Source organism: Leucoraja erinacea, chromosome 26, assembly GCF_028641065.1.
Source record: "Leucoraja erinacea ecotype New England chromosome 26, Leri_hhj_1, whole genome shotgun sequence".
Taxonomy (NCBI): Eukaryota; Metazoa; Chordata; class Chondrichthyes; order Rajiformes; family Rajidae; genus Leucoraja; species Leucoraja erinaceus.
In genome coordinates this window covers 31995973-32016386 of record NC_073402.1, presented here as the reverse complement: position 1 = coordinate 32016386, position 20414 = coordinate 31995973, and the positions used below count along the sequence as shown (strand labels likewise).

Genomic DNA, 20414 nt, shown 5'->3' with positions numbered 1-20414 from the left:
TTTAGTTTAGTTTAGATACAGCGTGGAAACAGGCCCTTCGGCCCATCGAGTCCATGCTGACCATCGATCCCCGCACACTAGTTTAGTGTAGAGATACAGCGTGCTGACCCACGACCATCTGTTCACACTAGATCTACCTTATCCCACTTTCCCACCCACTCCCTACACTCTAGGGACAACTTATAGACGGTGATTAACCTACAAACCTGCACGTCTTTGGGATGTGGGATGAGACTGGATCACCTGGAGGAAACCCACTCGGACCGCACCCGAAGTCAGGATTGAACCAAGGTTGAGTTTAGTTTGGACCTTCGAGATAAACAGACCCTTCGGCCCGTTGAGTTGGTGCCGACCAGCGATCCCCGCACACTCGCACTGTCCTACACACACCTGGGACAACTCATAATTTTTACCGAGCCAATTAACCTACAAACTGCACGTCTTTGGATGTTTGGAGGAAACCGGAGCAAACCCACACGTGCAAACTCCACACAGACAGCACCCGAGGTCAGGATGGAACCCGGGTCTCTGGGGCTGTGAGGCAGCGGCACTACCCGCTGCACAACTGTGCCGCTCAGCTCTCTGTCCCCACACCCCTTGTAACGGGCAACATTCACACGGTTACACGGACACCTGTACTCCAGCTCACCTTCAAGCTCGTCTTTGGTCACCACGATCTCACCCCGATCCGTCCATATCCCTGCCCGCGGCAAAGGAGACACAGATTAATCACCGCACGCCCAGTACAATGTATAATGCAGCAGAATAAGGCCATTCGGCCCATCAACCAGAGGGGTGGGGGGAGGGGTGGGGCGAGGGGGGGAGGGGGGAGGGTGGGGGAGAGGGTGGGGGAGGGGTGGGGGCGAGGGGGTGAGAGAGGGGTGGGGAGAGGGGTGGGGGAGAGGGGGGTGGGGGAGAGGGGTGGGGGAGAGGGGGAGGGGGGGGAGGGGGGGGAGAGGGGTGGGGGGAGAGGGTGGGGGGAGAGGGGTGGGGGGAGGGGGGGGGGGGGGGAGAGGGTGGGGGAGAGGGGGTGGGGAGAGGGGGGGGGAGAGGGTGGGGGGAGGGGTGGGGGAGAGGGTGGGGAGAGGGGAGAGGGTGGGGGAGAGAGGGTGGGGGAGAGGGTGGGGGAGAGGAGGGGGGGGGGGGGGAGCGAGGGGGAGGGGTGGAGAGGGGGGGGGAGAGGGGGGGGGAGGGGGGGGGGGGGGAGAGGGTGGGGGAGAGGGTGGGGAGGGTGGGGAGGGGGAGGGTGGGGGAGGGTGGGGAGAGGGGAGAGGGTGTGGAGGGTGGAGAGGGTGGGGAGAGGGGAGAGGGGGGGGGGAGGGTGGGGGAGAGGGGGGGGGGGAGAGGGGTGGGGGGAGAGGGGTGGGGGGAGAGGGGGGGGGGAGAGGGGTGGGGGGAGAGGGGTGGGGGAGAGGGGTGGGGGGGGAGGGGGGGGTGGGGGGAGAGGGGTGGGGGGAGAGGGGTGGGGGGAGAGGGGTGGGGGAGAGGGGTGGGGGAGAGGGGGGGGGGGAGAGGGGTGGGGGAGGGGTGGGGAGGGGTGGGGGAGAGGGGTGGGGGGGGAGGGGTGGGGAGGGGTGGGGGAGGGGGAGGGGCGAGGGGGAGGGGAGAGAGGTGGGAGAGAATGGGGGAGAGGGTGGGGGAGGGTTGTGGAGATACACACGCATGATCCTGCTGGCTGCTGTGCGGTCGGTCACGGTCACGGGCTCGGACACGCGTGATGCACGGCTGATCCCCGCTGCGTTCACGGCTCGGACACGGAACTGGTACGTGTGGTTTTCGCACAGACCCAGGGCTGGAAACTTGCACGTCTTCTCCGGGATGTGGTTGCACTGAACCCACTCCTCAGTCCCCACCTCCCTCCTAGAACCACAACAACAACAACACACACACACACACACTCAATAAAACAAACCATGGACTGGACGTTCATTTGCAAAAACAAATTGAGATAACGTAATGACAGGCATAGTTCATAAGTGATAGGAGCAGAATTAGGCCGTTCGGCCCATCAAGTCTATTCAATCATGACTAATCTATCTCTCCTCCTAATCCCATTCTCCTGCCTTCTCCGGAGAAAAACCCACACAGGTCACGGGGAGAAGGTACAAACTCCATACAGACGCATGACCTGAGGTGTCAGGGGTTATGGGGAGAAGGCAGGAGATGGGGTTGAGAGGGGAAGGTAGATCAGCTATGACTGAATGGTGGAGTAGACTGGGTGGGCTTTCTCCTGCCTTCTCCCCATTGCCCCTGACACCAAGGGTCCTTGTTTACATCAGTGCCCAGCCGTGTTGTACAGTATGGGCTGCAGGAGAGTAAATTTGATGGGCTGAATGGCCTAATTTGCTTCAATAAGGCACCAACTGCGGAGCGGGTCCCCACGGTGTGGGGTTGTGAGTGGGGTCCCGGGAGCGGGAGGTCTGGGGAACGTCCACTGGTCTGTGACAGATTCCCGTTGCCCACCTGTCGATGAGGTAGCCCATCACCGCGCTGCCTCCATCAGCACTCGGTGGTTTCCAGGCAACGAGGACATAATCCCGGTCAACATCCCGGCATTCCACGTCCAGCGGCGATCCCGCTGCTCCGGGCTCTGCAGCTGCCGCGTCTGTGCCGAGAGATCGTAGCTTTTAGTTCAGAGATATAGCGCGGAAACAGGCCCTTCAGCCCATCGAGTCCGCGCTGACCAGCGACCCCCGCACACTAATACTATCCTATACACACACACTAGGGACAATTTACATTTATGCCAAGCCAATTCACCTACAAACCTGCACGTCTTTGGAGTGTGGGAGGAAACCGGAGCATCCGGAGAAAACCCACGCAGGTCACAGGGAGAACGTGCAAACTCCGTACAGACAGCACCCGTAGTCAGGATGGAACCCGGGTCTCTGGCGCCGTGAGGCAGCAACTCTACCCGCTGCGCCACCGTGACACCCTAAGGAGATGCTGCCCTGGTCAGTTAACCCATCGTAAGTGAACACGTACATACACAACAGGAGTTTACTGGGGACAACAGGAACTGCAGATGCTGGAATAATGAGCAAAGCACAAAGTGCTGGAGGAACTCAACGGGTCAGGCAGCATCTGTGGATGGAGTGAATGGACAGACGATGTTTGGGGTCATAGAAACATAGAAACATAGAAAATAGGTGCAGGAGTATTCGAGCCTGCACCGCCATTCAATATGATCATGGCTGATCATCCAACTCAGAATCCTGTACCTGCCTTCTCTCCATACACCCTGATCCCCTTAGCCACAAGGGTCACATCTAACTCCCTCTTAAATATAGCCAATGAACTGTGGCCTCAACTACCTTCTGTGGCAGAGAGTTCCAGAGATTCACCACTCTCTGTGTGAAAAAAGTTTTCCTCATTTCGGTCCTAAAGGATTTCCCCCTTATCCTTAAACTGTGACCCTTCTTCAGGCTGATGGAGTGGGGGGGGGGGGGGGGGGGGCGAGGCAAAGCCTGGCAAGTCTGAAGAAAGGTCCCAACCTGAAACGTCACCTTTCCATGTTCTCCACAGATACTGCCTGACCCCCTGAGTTACTCCAACACTCTGTGAAACGTCACCTATCCATGTTCTCCACAGATGCTGCCTGACCCGCTGAGTTACTCCAGCACTCCGTGAAACGTCACCTATCCATGTTCTCCACAGATGCTGCCTGACCCGCTGAGTTATGGTGCAGCAGCATCTATGGAGCTAAGGAAATAGGCAACTTTTCGGGCCGAAATCCTTCTGGAAATAGGCAACGTTTCGGGCCGAAACCCTTACGGGTTTCAGCCCGAAACCTTGCCTATTTCCTTAGCTCCATAGATGCTGCCTGACCCACTGAGTTACTCCAGCACTCTGTGAAACGTCACCTATCCATGTTCTCCACAGATGCTGCCTGACCCGCTGAGTTACTCCGGCATTCTGTGTCCTACTGTGATATGTTTAAAGAGCAGGTTTAAAGCCCCGGTGAGCGGGAGTTGGAGCAGACAGTTGTGGGCTCCATACCTCTGACAAACACGTATCCGCTGTGTTCCTTACACCCGGTCGGTGTGAAGAGACACACCGTGTACAACCCCTCGTCTTCCTTGTAGACGTGAGTGAGAGTTAGCTGGGTGTCGTAAGCAGACGTGGCGATCTTCACCAAAGGCGACTCCATCAGCAGAGCGCCTGTAAGCACAGTCACCGCATCAATGACCAGCGATACCCCCACACCAGTGGTCACCACATCAATGTCCAGCGATACCCCCACACCAGTGGTCACCACATCAATGCCCAGCGATACCCCCACACCAGTCGGTCACCACATCAATGCCGGGTCAGTGTGGGGTCAGTGTGGGGTCGTGTGAGGAGGTGGTTAGGGGGTGTGGGGTCAGTGTGGGCAATCTTGTGGGGGGTGGACTCAGTGTGGGGTCAGTGTAGGGGGTGGGGTCAATGTGGGGTCAGTGTGGGGTCAGTGTGGGTGTGGGGGGTAGGGTCAGTGTGGGGTCGATGTGGGGGGTAGGTCAGTGGTGTGGGGTCAGTGTGTGGGGTCAGTGTGGGGACAGTGTGGGGTCAGGTGGGGTCAGTGTGGGGGTCAGTGTGGGGTCAGTGTGGGGTCAGTGTGGGGTCAGTGTGGGGACAGTGTGGGGGGGTGGGGTCAGTGTGGGGTCAGTGTGGGGGGGTGGGGTCAGTGTGGGGTCAGTGTGGGGTCAGTGTGGGGTCAGTGTGGGGGGGGTGTGGGGTCAGTGTGGGGTCAGTGTGGGGGGGTGGGGTCAGTGTGGGGTCAGTGTGGGGTCAGTGGGGGGGTGGGGGTCAGTGTGGGGTCAGTGTGGGGTCAGTGTAGGGGGTGGGGTCAGTGTGGGGTCAGTGTGGGGTCAGTGTGGGGGGGGGGGGTCAGTGTGGGGGGTCAGTGTGGGGTCAGTGTGGGGGGGTGGGGTCAGTGTGGGGGTCAGTGTGGGGGGGGGGTGTGGGGTCAGTGTGGGGTCAGTGTGGGGTCAGTGTGGGGTCAGTGTGGGGGGTGGGTGTGTGGGGTCAGTGTGGGGGGGGTCAGTGGGGGGTCAGTGTGGGGGTCAGTGTGGGGTCAGTGTGGGGTGTGGGGGGTGGGGTCAGTGTGGGGTCAGTGTGGGGTCAGTGTGGGGTCAGTGTGGGGTCAGTGGTGGGGTCAGTGTGGGGTCAGTGTGGGGTCAGTGGGGGGTCAGTGTGGGGTCAGTGTGGGGACAGTGTGGGGGGGTCAGTGTGGGGGTCAGTGGGGGGGGGGGTGGGGGTCAGTGTGGGGTCAGTGTGGGGTCAGTGTGGGTTAGTGTGGCCACTGGGTCAGTGTGGGTTAGTGTGGCCACTGGGCCAGTGTGGGTCAGTGTGGCCACTGGGTCAGTGTGGGGTCAGTGTGGGGTCAGTGTGGGGACAGTGTGGGGTCAGTGTGGGGTCAGTGTGGGGTCAGTGTGGGGTCAGTGTGGGGTCAGGTGTGGGGTCAGTGTGGGGGGGGTGGGGTCAGTGTGGGGGTCAGTGGTGGGTGGGGTCAGTGTGTGGGGTCAGTGGGGTCAGTGTGTGGGGTCAGTGTGGGGTCAGTGTGGGGACAGTGTGGGGTCAGTGTGGGGACAGTGTGGGGGTGGGGTCAGTGTGGGGGGTGGGGGTCAGTGTGGGGTCAGTGTGGGGTCAGTGTGGGGGGTGTGGGGTCAGGGTGGGGTCAGTGTGGGTTGGTGTGGCCACTGGGTCAGGGTGGGGTTAGTGTGGCCACTGGGCCAGTGTGGGTCAGTGTGGCCACTGGGTCAGTGTGGGGTCAGTGTGGCCACTGGGTCAGTGTGGGGTTAGTGTGGCCACTGGGTCAGTGTGGGGTCAGTGTGGGGGAGTGTGGAGACTTTGCGGGGGTGGGCAGCACTGACCGTCACGGAGCCAGATGACCTCTCCTGACTGCCCGTTGAGGGGTGTGGAGAAGCAGCAGCTGAGCGTCAGAGAGCCGCCCTCCTTGGGGAACGACACTGCAAACCCATCGAGGATGTCCACGTCGGGCTCTGGCCGGGCGGCTGCAGAACACAACGGGTCAGTCATGGTCATCTTTACGGTAACACATCACAGCAACACCATGCAGGGCAGAGCTGCAACACACGAGCCAGTCTCACCCCGGTCACTCCCTCTTCTCCCCTCTCCCGTCGGGCAAGAGGTACAGGTGTGAAATCAAACGCACGCACACCTCTAGATTCAGGGACAGTTTCTTCCCGGCTGTTATCGGGCAACTGAACCAACATCTCATCAACTAGAGCGGTCCTGACCTCCCACCTATCTCATTGGAGACCCTCGGACCATCTTAAATTGAACATTACTGGACTTTACCTTGCACTAAACGTTATTCCCTTTATCCTGTATCTGTACACTGTGGACGGCTCGATTGTAATCATGTATTGTCTGGATAGAATGCAACAAAAACCAAACTGAATGTAAACCTCATCTCTGGGGGCACCATGCAATCGTGGCCACACGGTCTTCACCACCACTGAAGTGTGGCTAGTTTGAGGGCAATAAGTTCACAAGTTCATAACTAGAATAGGGAGACTGTCTTAAAATCTCGCTGAGCAAGCAGCACTAGTGCCTGGATTTGAAGGCATTAGCTGTAATGAAAGGTTGGAGTTAGTTCATAGGTGATAGGAGCAGAATGAGGCCATTCAGCCCACCAAGTCTACTCCGCCATTCAATCATGGCTGATCTATCATTCTCTCCCCCCTAACCCCATTCTCCTGCCTTCTCCCCATAACCTCTGACACCCGTACTAATCATATGGTCTGGGTAACACTGCAAGAACATAGACAATAGGCAATAGATGCTGGAGGGGGCCATTCGGCCCTTCGAGCCAGAACTGCCATTCAATGGCTGATCATCCCCAATCCCATTGCTCTGCCTATTATACTTGAGTTGGACATGATTGTGTTTGTGTTTGGTATATCTGATCTGTTTGGATAGCACACAAAACAAAGCTTTACACTGTACGCCAGAGATTCCTGTCCAACCCAAGCAGACCCCTATATCCAGCTGCATTATAATGTTCCCATTTCACAGCCCCAGCACTGCAAGGGTTAACATCGGCCGTTTGAGTAAGACACAGAGACTTACAGTCTAGACAGATGGAGTCTCCAGCGTCTGAGCCTTGGTATTCTGTAAATCAACACAGACATAGTGGATGAGGAACCCTGGACAAGATGATCAGAAAGTCACTGTTATCGGGTGATTTCACCAAAGGTCACTGGATCATAGACCCTCACCCACGTGATGCAAACTTTAACTGGGGTACAAACCGTCACTTCCAGTACATGTTATTGATGCTATAAACGCAAAACTGAGGCATTATTGATGTTTTGATTAAATGCAGCGAGCAAACGCGATAATTCCCGATATTTTCCATCTTTACATCTGCACGGCCAACAACTTCCGCTGTTATTTTCCCTTCAGCTCTCTCTTGGCTTTACCTTCGTTTTTCTTTAACTTCTGGACTCTAAAGTGGGGTAGCTGTGCCTCGCGGTCACCCTGACACACGCACAGTTATTTACAGCTCAAAAACTAACCGTTTTCGCGGTTTTTAACAGGTTTGAAAGTTTGCGTTACTAGCTTCAATAACATGTACTGGAAGTGATGTTTGTACCCCAGTTAAAGTTTGTGGTCACGTGGGTGAGAATCTATGATCCAGTGACCTTTCGTGAAATCACCCTATATGTACAGTTTGCACAGGCAGCTGTTCCAGCTGCTACGGTCAGGCAAACGCCTCCGTTGCCATGCGGTGAGAATGGAGAGGTTGAGAAGGAGTTTCTTCCCAGAGGCAATTCGGACTGTAAACGCCTATCTCACCAGGGACTAACTCTACAGAACGTTTTTCCTTCCATTATTTATTATGTAAAAGAATATGTGTGTTATGATTGTGTTTATAATTTGTTTGGTTGTTTTGTTGTTTGTCTTTTGCACAAAAGTCCGCGAGCATTGCTACTTTCATTTCACTGCACATCTCGTATGTGTATGTGACAAATAAACTTGACTTGACTTGACTTGACTTGTTATCAGGCAACTGAACCATCCTACCCCAACCAGAGAGCTGTCCTGAGCTACTATCTACCTCATTGGTGACCCTCGGGCTATCCTTGATCAGACTTTGATGGCTTTACCTTGCACTAAACGTTATTCCCTTCTCATGTATCTGTACTCTGTAAACGGCGGTAGTATTGTCTTTCCGCTGACTGGTTAGCACGCAATGAAAGCTTTTCACTGTACCTCGGTACACATGACAATATACTGTAATTGTAACTGCAACAGTGGCAGGCGGACAAATTTGACGCTGCAGAAAGTTGCAGCACAGCTGCATGTTCCCCAACCTCTTGCAGCTGATGCCCCATTGCAACAAGTGGACCAGGTAGCATCTGCTGGGTAAAGATGAACGAAACTCACACCGAGAACTAAATAAAACCTCTCACACTGTGAGTAATGTAGTAACTGGCAGCTCACGTCTGAAACTGACAACTAATCTGCACAAACTCAGAATCATTTCATCAAAACTTTCATAACTGCAGTTTTTTTAATTGGTTTTCAAATTAAATAGAAAGATTTGATTCATCATGTTCATGTGTTGGGAATAGAATTAGGCCCTTCAGCCCATCGAGTCCACACTAGTTCTATGTTATCCCATTTTCTCATCCACTCCCTACACAACAGAGGCAATTTGCAGAGGGAGGATTAATCTACAAAACCGCACGTCTTTGGGATGTGGGAGGAAACAGGGGCACCCGGAGAAACCCCACCCGGTCACATGGAGAGCATGCAAACTCCACATAGACAGCACCCGAGGTCAGGATCGACTCTGGGTCACTCCAGACTGCCCTGAGCAGAGAGTCAGGAGGGAGAGACTTACTGTTCACAAGGATCGTGGCGTAGGACCATGCCTCGCCGTGGGTATTTGAGGCCAAAGCAGAATACCGGCCAGAGTCCAGCGGGCTGCACCTGGAGAACAGAAAGGTGGCGTTACTTCAACCTCACAACTCCTGTTTCATGCTGGAGGAATACCTGGATAGAGTGGATGTGGAGAGGATGTTTCTAATAATGGGAGAGTCTAGGACCAGAGGTCACAGCATCAGAATTATAGGACGTTCCGTTAGGAAGGAGGTGAGGAGAAATGTTGTTAGTCAGAGGGTGGTGAATCTATGGAGTTCTTGGCCATAGACGGCTGTGGAGGCCATGTCACTGGATATCTTTAACGCAGAGGTAGATAGATTCTTGATTAGTGCGGGTGTCAGGGGTTATGGGGAGAAGGCAGGAGAATGGGGTTAGGAGGGAGAGATAGATCAGCCGTGATTGAATGGCTGAGTAGACTTGATGGGCCGAATAGCCTAATTCTGCTCCTATCACTTATGACTACCAACAGACCTCCTAACCCTACCAGAGAATACGAGGCCCAGAGGACATAGGTTCAAGGTGAGGGGGGAAGATTTAATAGGAATCTGAGGGGTAACCTTTTCACCAAAAGGGTGGTGGGTGTATGGAATGAGCTGCCGGAGGTAGTTGAGGCTGGGACCATCCCAACAATTAGAAAACATTTAGACAGGTACATGGATTGGACAGGTTTAGAGGGATATGGACCAAACATAGGCAGATGGGACTAGTGTAGATGGGACATGTTGGTCGGTGTGGGCAAGTTGGGCTGAAGGGACTGTTTCCACACTGTATCACTCAATGATTCTATGTCTAAGTCATAACAACTTGTTGAAACATTATTTTATTTTATATTATAGACATCTAGCTACATAAGTACACAAGGTATAGGAGCAGAATTAGGCCATTCGGCCCATTGAGTCTACTCCACTATTCAATCATGGCTGATCTATCTTTCTTTCCTAACCCATTCTCCTGCCTACTCCCCATAACCCCAGAATCTATCTCTCTCTGTCTGCCTTAAAAATACCCATTGACTTGGCCTCCACCGCTGTCTGTGGCAATAAATCCCACAGATTCACCACCCTCTGACTCTCAAACATTTGTGGTCAGGCTCATGAAAGATATGCGATAATCGCAACAGATTGTCAGACTAACATATTACCTGCTAATCTCAAGTGTCTGTAAACCAATTTTGTTCTCAATTGTGTATTTTCCAGGCGCGTCTGATGGTTTGATCGGAATTCCATCCTTGAACCTGACAGAAACAACATTGGATGCGTTAAAGTCCGCGGCAAGTGTCACAATATCGACAACACTCGCTCAATACATCTCATGCCAAAGCCCAGTGTCAGGAGGAGGAGGACAAATTAAAGGTTTGAGTCAGATGGAATATTAATTGGCTTATCACCTGTGATGTGACTCAGCAGTGGGGTATGTCAGTATCTCTAAAATTACAATTTTTCACACAGAGAGTGGTGAATCTCTGGAACTCTCTGCCACAGAGGGTAGTTGAGGCCAGTTCATCTATATTAGGGAGTTAGATGTGGATTTTAAGGGGACTTAGGCAGGTACGGGATACTGAGTTGGAGGATTAGCCATGATCATATTGAATGGCGAGCAGGCTCGAAGGGCCGATTTACTCCTCCTAAGTTCTATGTTTCTATGACTATGTTTTAAACTTTTGGAATCTTAATTTGATTTTATACTTATCAGTTATTAGATTATCAAATTAGCAGTTGATTTATCATAAGATCTAGACAGAAGAGTGTTGCATATCAATGGTGAAAAGATGCAGGTGGTGAAAAGCTGCAAGAAAGCCATTGAGTGTTGGAAATACTCAGCAGGTCAGGCAGCATCTTTGTAGAGAGAGAGAAAGTCTCTGATTGCAGATGTAACTCTGCCTTTCCACAGATGCTGCCGGCCCAGCTGAGTCTTCCCACTCTTCCCTGATCGTCTGCGTTTCCTAGCTAACGGGGTGATGTGCACCTATCTGCATTAACTTTCGTGTAGGAAGGAACTGCAGATGCTGGTTTACACCGAAGATAGATGAAAAATGCTGGGGTAACTCAGCGGGACAGGCAGCATTTCTGGAGAAAGGAATAGATGACGTTTTGGGATCAAGACCCTTCTTCAGTCTGAAAGTCATGGGAGAGGGAAACTAAAGGAATGATAAGGCATCGAACAAATCAGAGCCAGCATTGATGACTGAAGAAAGGTGGAGCCCACAATGGTCCATTGTTGGCTGTGCAAGAGATGATAATGCAAGGACACAAACAGTGAAGTCGGAGAGGAGGAGGAATCAGAGAGAGGGAGCAGCAAGAGAGGGTTTAGTTTAGTTTAGAGATACAGCGTGGAAACAGGCCCTTCGGCCCATCGAGTCCGCACCGGCCATCGACTCTACCGCTGCGCCACCGTGCCGTCTGAGCTCGGGTTGTTGCAGAACTGCCGTCTGACAGAGGAGGGGAATTTCTTCACAGTAACCACACCTTGAGGAGGTTTTGTGGTGAAGCAGCCGAAATGGAGGGACGTTCCTTCAGGAAGGAGTTGAGGAGAAATGTATTTAGTCAGAGGGTGGTGAATCTGTGGGATTATTTGCCACAGACGTCTGTGGAGGGCAAATCAGTGGATATTTTTAGATAAAGATAGAGATAGATAGATTGTTGATTAGTGCGGGAGTCGGGGGTTATGGGGGGAAAGCAGGAAAATGGGGTTAGGAGGGAGAGATAGATCGGCCATGATTGAATGGCGGAGTAGACTAGATGGGCCGAATGGCCTAATTCTACTGCTATCCCTTATGACCTTACATGACATAGGGGGGAGATTTATTTCCGTTTTTCTCACCATGTGACGGTGGGGGATGGGGCTCCTTGCACGATGCAGGACAGTGTGACATTCATCTTTTCCCACACAGTGTGTGGTCTCAGCAATACCACGAACTCTGGCCCATGGGCATCCAGGTCTTCACGGAGCTTCTTCTCCTCCGCCATTCTTCTTTCCACCTGAAGCGACACGTACTTATGTTTCATTTAGTTTAGAGATACAGCGCAGAACCGTTTGGCCCACGGACCAACGCCAGCGTTCCACGTACACTAGCGCTGCCCGACACACTTGCCAGCGTTCCCCGTACACTAGCGCTGCCCGACCCACGCCAGCGTTCCCCGTACACTAGCGCTGCCCGACCCACGCCAGCGTTCCCCGTACACTAGCGCTGCCCGACCCACGCCAGCGTTCCCCGTACACTAGCGCTGCCCGACCCACGCCAGCGTTCCCCGTACACTAGCGCAGCCCGACACACTTGGGACAGGAAGGCACTACAACGGGTGGTGAAAACCGCGCAGCACATCATCGGTGCCCCGCTACCTGCCATGGATGCCCTCCACCGAAAACGGGCTGGGAAGATCATCAAAGACCCCTCACACCCCAACCATGGACTGTTTGCCCTCCTCCCATCAGGGAGGTGGTACAGGAGCCTCAGGTCACGTACTAGTAGGATGAGGAACAGCTTCTACAACAATACAATCACACTGCTGAACTCGGAGTCCCGACGATAGATTTCTCCGGCCCCTCCGTCCCCATTGTGTAATCATTCTGTATTTTTTGATTATTCTGTATCTTCTCTCTTTCTATTTTTATTATTTCTTTATGTACAACTACTACGGACTGACGCAAAACTGCATCTCGTTGTACTCATACTTGTATTTGTGCGATGACATTAAAGTTGAATTGAATTGAATTTGTAATTTTACCCAAGCCAAATTTTACCTACAAACCTGCACGTCTTTGGAGTGTGGGGGGAAACCGGAGCACCCGGAGAAAACCCACGCAGGTCACGGGGAGAACGTGCAAACTCCGTACAGACAGCACCCATTGCCAGGATTGAACCCGGATCCCTGGCGCTGTGAGGCAGCAGCTCTACCCGCTGCACCTCCGTGCCACCCTGTGTTAGCAATGTTACTCATTCAGGGATACAAGATTGTAATCATGTATAGTTTTTCCACTGACTGGTTAGCACGCAACAAAAGCTTTTCACTGTACCCTCGATACACGTGACAATAAACTAAAGTAAGCAGTTCAATGATGAGCTAACGGAGTCTGTGATCGGGCCCCAGGAGCTGGGAACAGTTGGCTTTACCTTGCCACGTATCGCTTTGTGATCAGACGGCGTACAGATTTTCCGAGCCTTGTAAACGACTTTCTTCAATGCACCCTTTGCCTTCTTCCCTTTTCCTCTCGACCCCTTGCACCAGAGCAGGAAGGAAACAAGAACACTTTTAATCCAAGTACGATTTGTCTCCAAATGAAAAAATAATAAGTGCCATAGAGGGAGGGCAGGGGGGGGGGGGGGACTGATTGGGGGGTGATTGGCTTAGTCACCAAGACTGGATAGGACTTGGTTTATACTCTCTAGAATTTAGGAGATTGAGGGGGGACCTATAGCCTTACGTATAAGGGCTTTGTGATCAGACGATGCAGGAAGATTGTTCCCGATGTTAGGGAAGTTCCGTCACAGCTTAAGGATAATAAATCCTTTAAAATCGAGATCCACTTTTTTCAGAGAGTGGTCATCTCTGGAACTCTCTGCCGCAGAGGGTAATCGAGGCCAGTTCATTGGCTATATTTAAGAGGGAGTTAGATGTGGCCCTTGTGGCTAAGGGGATCAGGGGGTATGGAGAGAAGGCAGGTACGGGATACTGAGTTGGATGATCAGCCATGATCATATTGAATGGCAGTGCAGGCGCGAAGGGCCGGATGGCCTAATCCTGCAACTAATTTCTATGTTTCCAAGAATAAAAGCAAAATAAACGAATTAATTAACTACTAGATTCTAGAATTGTCAGAGGTGGTGGCACAATGACCGTCGCTTTAATACACCCTGGATCAAAGTGATACAGTGTGGAAACAGGCCCTTCGGCCCAACTTGCCCACACCAGCCAACATGTCCCATCTACACTAGTCCCACCAGCCCGCGTTTGGTCCATATCTCTCCAAACCTGTCCTATCTATGTACCTGTCTAACTGCTCTTTAAATGTTGGGATAGTCCCAGCCTCAACTGCCTCCTCTGGCAGCTTGTTCCGTACACCCACCACCCTTTGTGTGAAAAAGTGACCATTCAGATTCCTATTACGTTTTTTCCCTTCACTTTAAACCCATATCCGTCATCTTACACTAGACGTTAAACCCTTTATCCTGTATCTGTAGACTGTGGATTGTAATCATATATAGTCTTTCTGCTGGCTGGGCAAGACCTTGCGGGCAGGGAAATAAGACGGACAGGAGCTGATCCAAGTTGCAGTGGAACAAGGAGCTGCTTCCAGTGTGGGAGTGGGGATTGGTGCACAGCGAACCTCTCCTGTGGAATGCCTGGACATTAAACCTGTTGTTCTGTCTCCAGTGACAGCTTGGCCTTTGTCTCTGCAGCTGGTGTGACCACTCACAGCCGGCTATATTTACCTTCTCCTGCTGACAAACTCCAAACTCCATGACAATAGTCACCAACTGTGGCACGGTGGGGCAGCGAGTGGAACTGCTGCCTCACAGCGCCAGAGACCCGGGTTCCATCCTGACTACGAACGCTTGTCTGTACGGAGTTTGTACGTTCTCCCCGTGACCTGCGTGGGTTTCCTCCGGGTGCTCCGGTTTCCTCCCACACTCCAAAGACGTGCAGGTTTGTTGGTTAATTGGCTTTGGTAACATTGTAAATTGTCCCTAGTGTGTGTAGGATAGTGTTAGTGTGCGGGGATCGCTGGTCAGTGTGGAAGGGCCTGTTTCTGCCCTGTATCTCAAATTTAAACTAAATTTAAACTATAGATTCTTGTTCATAGGTAACAGGTAATATTGATTTTCCAAGACAGTGAGAAGATGGTGAGTCCGTCTCACACCTCGACCCACCTGAAGCCATGAGCCGCTGAGCTTCCCTCAGCCGAGGATCTTGTTCTCACAGCTGACGTTACCCAGCGGGGTGTGCTGTCAAAACGCTCGGCTCTGCTGTGGTGGAACCTGGTGGCCATGTCTCAGCTCAGTGTATCTGGAAGAGAAGCGGCAGGAGAAACTATAAACCACACCCTGTCACACCGTGGTCTATGGAGGGGCAGGATGTGGCATTGCCCACACACAACCCATCACCTGCATGGTGAACCACAGATAAACCTTGACCTCCGGGGCAAGACCAGCTTCTGCCCTGCAACCACCAGGCTCTTAGAGTCATAGAGTGATACAGTGTGGGAACAGGCCCTTCAGCCCATCTTGCCCACACTGTCCAACATGTCCCATCTACTACACTAGTTCCACCTGCCTACATTTGGCCCATATCCCTCCAAACCTGTCCTATCCGTGTACCTGTCTAAATGTTTCATAACCTGTCTAAACGTTTGCCCTAGTCTCTCCTCCGGCAGCTCGTTCCATACACCCACCACCCTCTGTGTGAAAATGTTACCCCTCAGATTCCTTTTTAATCTTTCCAATTCACCTTAAACCTGTGTCCTCTGGTCCTCGATTCCCCTACTCTGGGCAAGAACAAGACGAAGAGACAGACAGACTGTTGGCGAGGCTGCCATTGAGCGGTGGCCCCTGCCCACTGTCACCAGACTGTGCGATGAACCTCTCATAGACCCCCGGCCTGAATCATTGTGGCCCCTGCACTTGTGTCTCTGCAGCTGTGACTTTCTGCACTCTGTAGAATCTACAGGAGGAGCTGCCTCAGAAAGGCAGCCAGCATCACCAGACACATGCCCACACACAGAGACCCCCACCCACACCACCCACCCTGACCCCTGACCCCACCCACACCACCCTGACCCCACCCACACCACCCTGACCCCTGACCCCTGACCCCCCAATGACCCACACCACCCTGACCCAATGACCCACACCACCCTGACCCCCCACCCACACACCCCTGACCCCACCCACACCAGTCTGACCCCACCCACACCACCCTGACCCCACCCACACCACCCTGACCCCCACCCACACCACCCTGACCCCCCCACCCACCAGTCTGACCCCCACCCACACCACCCTGACCCCACCCACACCACCCTGACCCCCCCCCCACACCACCCTGACCCACCCACACCATGACCCCACCCACACCCCTGACCCCACCCACACCCACCCTGACCCCACCCACACCACCCACCCCACCCTGACCCCCACCCCACCACACCACCCTGACCCAATGACCCACACCCAGTGACCCAATGACCCAAACCACCCTGACCCCACCCACACCACCCTGACCGCTGACCAACCACACACACCCTGACCCCTGACCCAGTGACCCACACCACCCTGACCCCACCCACACCACCCTGACCCCTGACCCCTGACCCAGTGACCCACACCACCCTGACCCACCCACACCACCCTGACCCCCACCCACACCACCCTGACCAGTGACCCAATGACCCACACCTGACCCTGACCCAATGACCCACACCACCAGCACCCCGACCCCACCCACACCATGACCCCCACCCACACCACCCTGACCCCACCCACACCACCCTGACCCCACCCACACCACCCCTGACCCCACCCACACCACCCTGACCCACCCACACCACCCTGACCCCACGCTGACCCCCCACCCACACCACCCCGACCCCACCCACACCACCCCGACCCCCACCCACACCACCCTGACCCCACCCACACCACCCTGACCCCCCACCCACACCACCCTGACCCAATGACCCACACCACCTTGACCCCCACCCTGCCCACGCTCCCATCTCGCTGCTACCATGGGGAAGAAGGTACAGGAGCCTGTAAACCGTGACCTCCAGGTTGAAGAACAGCTTCTCTCCCAACAACCCTCAGGGTCTTGAACTCTGCACAACACTGACCTCAGCAACTCTGATCTCACACGGACTGTGTCTGTCATTGCTCTAATGACTAGGATTTTGTTTTGTATTACTATTGGTGTTGTGAATCTATAGATGTTTCTGTCCACTCTATGACCCATGTATATTGTGTGTGCAGAATGTTACGCTGCAGCAAGTAAGATTTCTGCTGTTGGTCCTGAGAACAATGAAACATTCTAGACTCTTGACCCTGTCTCCTTCCTCCTTTCACTTCCTGCTCTTGACTGGAATCAAGCATGAATGTGTTTTTGGATGTGCTCTCAGGCGGGTAGTTGCTAGTTAGCGATTGAGTACATATTGGGCGAGTTCCATTTCCTGCAGTTGTTCCATATCCCTCTAAATCCGTCCTAGTCACATATAGAAACATAGAAACATATCTGTCCGAATGTTTTTTTAAAAAGTTGTAAATGTATTGGCTTCTGTAGCTTTCTCTGGCAGCTCATTCCATATGCTAGGAGACTGCAAGGGGACTTGGATAGGCTGGGTGAGTGGGCAAATGTTTGGCAGATGCAGTATAATGTGGATAAATGTGAGGTTATCCACTTTGGTGGCAAAAACGGGAAAGCAGACTATTATCTAAATGGTGGCCGATTGGGAAAGGGGGAGATGCAGCGAGACCTGGGTGTCATGGTACACCAGTCATTGAAGGTAGGCATGCAGGTGCAGCAGGCAGTGAAGAAAGCGAATGGTATGTTAGCTTTCATTGCAAAAGGATTTGAGTATAGGAGCAGGGAGGTTCTACTGCAGTTGTACAGGGTCTTGGTGAGACCACACCTGGAGTATTGCGTACAGTTTTGGTCTCCAAATCTGAGGAAGGACATTATTGCCATAGAGGGAGTGCAAAGAAGGTTCACCAGACTGATTCCTGGGATGTCAGGACTGTCTTGTGAAGAAAGACTGGATAGACTTGGTTTATACTCTCTAGAATTTAGGAGATTGAGTGGGGATCTTATAGAAACTTACAAAATTCTTAAGGGGTTGGACAGGCTAGATGCAGGAAGATTGTTCCCGATGTTGGGGAAGTCCAGGACAAGGGGTCACAGCTTAAGGATAAGTGGAAATCCTTTAAAACCGAGATGAGAAGAACTTTTTTCACGCAGAGAGTGGTGAATCTCTGGAACTCTCTGCCACAGACGGTAGTCGAGGCCAGTTCATTGGCTATATTTAAGAGGGAGTTAGATGTGGCCCTTGTGGCTAAGGGGATCAGGGGGTATGGAGAGAAGGCAGGTACGGGATACTGAGTTGGATGATCAGCCATGATCATATTGAATGGCGGTGCAGGCTCGAAGGGCCGAATGGCCTACTCCTGCACCTAATTTCTATGTTTCTATGTTTCTATACGGACTACCCCCTGAGTGAAAAAGTCTCCCCAGAATTTCTCCCGTCTCGCCTTAAGCCAGCGCTCTCTAGTTTTAGAATCCTCTAGCCAGGGAACGTTTCATGAAAGTTCCTGAAGGAATTGACATTAATTCGACCTCCAACCCAGCTCCAGTGTTGCAGAGTAACTCGATCAGAAGATAGTCACAAAAAGCTGGAGTAACTCAGCGGGTCAGGCAGCATCGGTGGAGGGAAGGAAGAGGGGACGTTTCGGGTCGGGGACCCTTCTTCATACTGAGAGTCAGGGGGAGGGGAATTTAAAGATATAGACGGTGATGTAGAACAAACTAATGCAAAATAGTAACGCTGATCAAGGAAAGGTGGAGCCCACAATGGTCCATTGTTGGCTGTGGGGAAGGTGATGGTGAGTTATACAGACACTAAAACACAACAGGACAACAAGTGAAACTCCATTCAAAAAGCAATGTACTCACCAGAGTGTGAGAGGCAGTGACCATGGGGCTGGGGCGGTGAGCGGGAGGACAAGTGACCGTTTGTTCCACAGCTGCCAACACAGGAATGACCAGCAGTGAAAGAGGATCTCACTGTTGTACATTGTGACCTTCTAGTGCGTTATATTTAGTCTCTTTATTCATCACCAGAATAAATATAGAAAATAAGTCCTTTTGTTCTCTTTCCTTGGTTGTTAAACCAACTGTACATGGACACTCATACTCCAGCCAGTTCATTCAGCTGACCAAATGCCCATACTAATTCACGTCAGTATTTCCCCTTGTAATGTGAATCCAGATTTAGTCAGTATAAATACAGATGGGACTGTATCTACTAGATAAAGTATTGCCAAGTCACTGATAACATTAGCAGAGAATTTAGGAGATTGAGAGGGGATCTTATAGAAACTTACAAAATTCTTAAGGGGTTGGACAGGCTAGATGCAGGAAGATTGCTCCCGATGTTGGGGAAGTCCAGGACAAGGGGTCACAGTTTAAGGATAAGGGGGAAATCCTTTAAAACCGAGATGAGAAGAACTTTTTTCACACAGAGAGTGGTGAATCTCTGGAACTCTCTGCCGCAGAGGGTAGTCGAGGCCAGTTCATTGGCTATATTTAAGAGGGAGTTAGATGTGGCCCTTGTGGCTAAGGGGATCAGAGGGTATGGAGAGAAGGCAGGTACGGGATACTGAGTTGGATGATGGGCCATGATCATATTGAATGGCGGTGCAGGCTCGAAGGGCCGAATGGCCTACTCCTGCACCTAATTTCTATGCAGAGAATTCAAATTTGCATTCAGCTCCTGAGATGGAATCCTTTGTGGATTGCCACTGAGCTGTGTGGTGCGAAAGACTGTCACTGTACTTAGCTACACGTGACATTAAAATACCATTAAACCATTCAACTACAGTCAGAGCTTGTAGATTTTAGAGATACAGCGCAGAACAGGCCCTTCAGCCCATCGAGTCCGTGCCGACCAGCGATCCCCGCACACTAACACTAGGGACAACTTACAATTTTACCAAAGCCAATTAAACTACAAACCTGTACGTCTTTGGAGTGTGGGAGGAAACCGGAGCGCCCGGAGAAAACCCACGCAGTCTCAGGAAGAACATGCAAAATTCACACAGACAGCAGCTGTGGTCAGGATCGATCCTGGGTCTCTGGCGCTGTGAGGCAGCAACTCTACCGCTGCGCCACCGTGCCGGTATAGAATGGATTGGAATACAGTCAGGGATTGGATGATGTCTATGTCCTAAACGGGAACATTATCTGTCTATCTCTTTGTTTTTATTCAAGATTCCCACATCTGCCGTCTCTTGTGTGAACACCGACTGTCAGAAGAGAGAGAATGTAGTCGTGTGTACGATGCTGCTGTAGAAATATGAGGTTATTGATTCTTGCTCATTGCAGTTTTATGGCATGTTTGGAATAGTTGGTAAGTTCAGGTGTTATGTGAGATGTTATGTAAGGAAACGCCTCGAGTAATGAATCAAACACAACACGATTTGACCCACTCCACCCTCTTTGACTAATCTTCTAATTACGGTGGATATGAGCACACAGAATATAGGGTGTCCTATATATGGTTCCTTGTGTCTGTGTGTGTGTGTGTGTGTGTGTGTGTGTGTGTGTGTGTATGTATATGTGTGTGTGTGTGTGTGTGTGTGTGTATATGTGTGTGTGTGTGTGTGTGTGTGTGTGTGTGCATTTGTGTGTGTGTGTGTGTGTGTGCGCGCATGTGTGTTTATGTGTGTGTGTGTGTGTGTTTGTGAGTGTGTGTGTGTGTGTTTGTGAGTTTGTGTGTGTGTGTGCATTGTGAGTGTAGTGTGTGTTTGTGTGTGT

General features: G+C 52.2%; 1 protein-coding gene across 1 annotated transcript in view; it reads right to left on the bottom strand.

Annotated features, from left to right (window-relative positions):
• myom3 (myomesin 3) overlaps nt 1-19288 on the bottom strand; it is a 55103-nt gene extending 35815 nt beyond the window's left edge. Inside the window, exons 1-12 of the mRNA XM_055656028.1 lie at nt 18552-19288; nt 14752-14900; nt 13007-13111; nt 11716-11873; nt 10037-10129; nt 8855-8943; nt 7075-7116; nt 5853-5993; nt 4000-4161; nt 2464-2605; nt 1661-1860; nt 650-700 (exon numbers count right to left, since the gene is read on the bottom strand). Coding sequence (XP_055512003.1) covers nt 650-700; nt 1661-1860; nt 2464-2605; nt 4000-4161; nt 5853-5993; nt 7075-7116; nt 8855-8943; nt 10037-10129; nt 11716-11873; nt 13007-13111; nt 14752-14883 — 1315 coding nt within the window. The 5' untranslated portion in view covers nt 14884-14900; nt 18552-19288. The remainder of the gene's footprint in view (nt 1-649; nt 701-1660; nt 1861-2463; nt 2606-3999; nt 4162-5852; nt 5994-7074; nt 7117-8854; nt 8944-10036; nt 10130-11715; nt 11874-13006; nt 13112-14751; nt 14901-18551) is intronic.
• Between the last annotated feature and the right edge of the window lie 1126 nt (nt 19289-20414).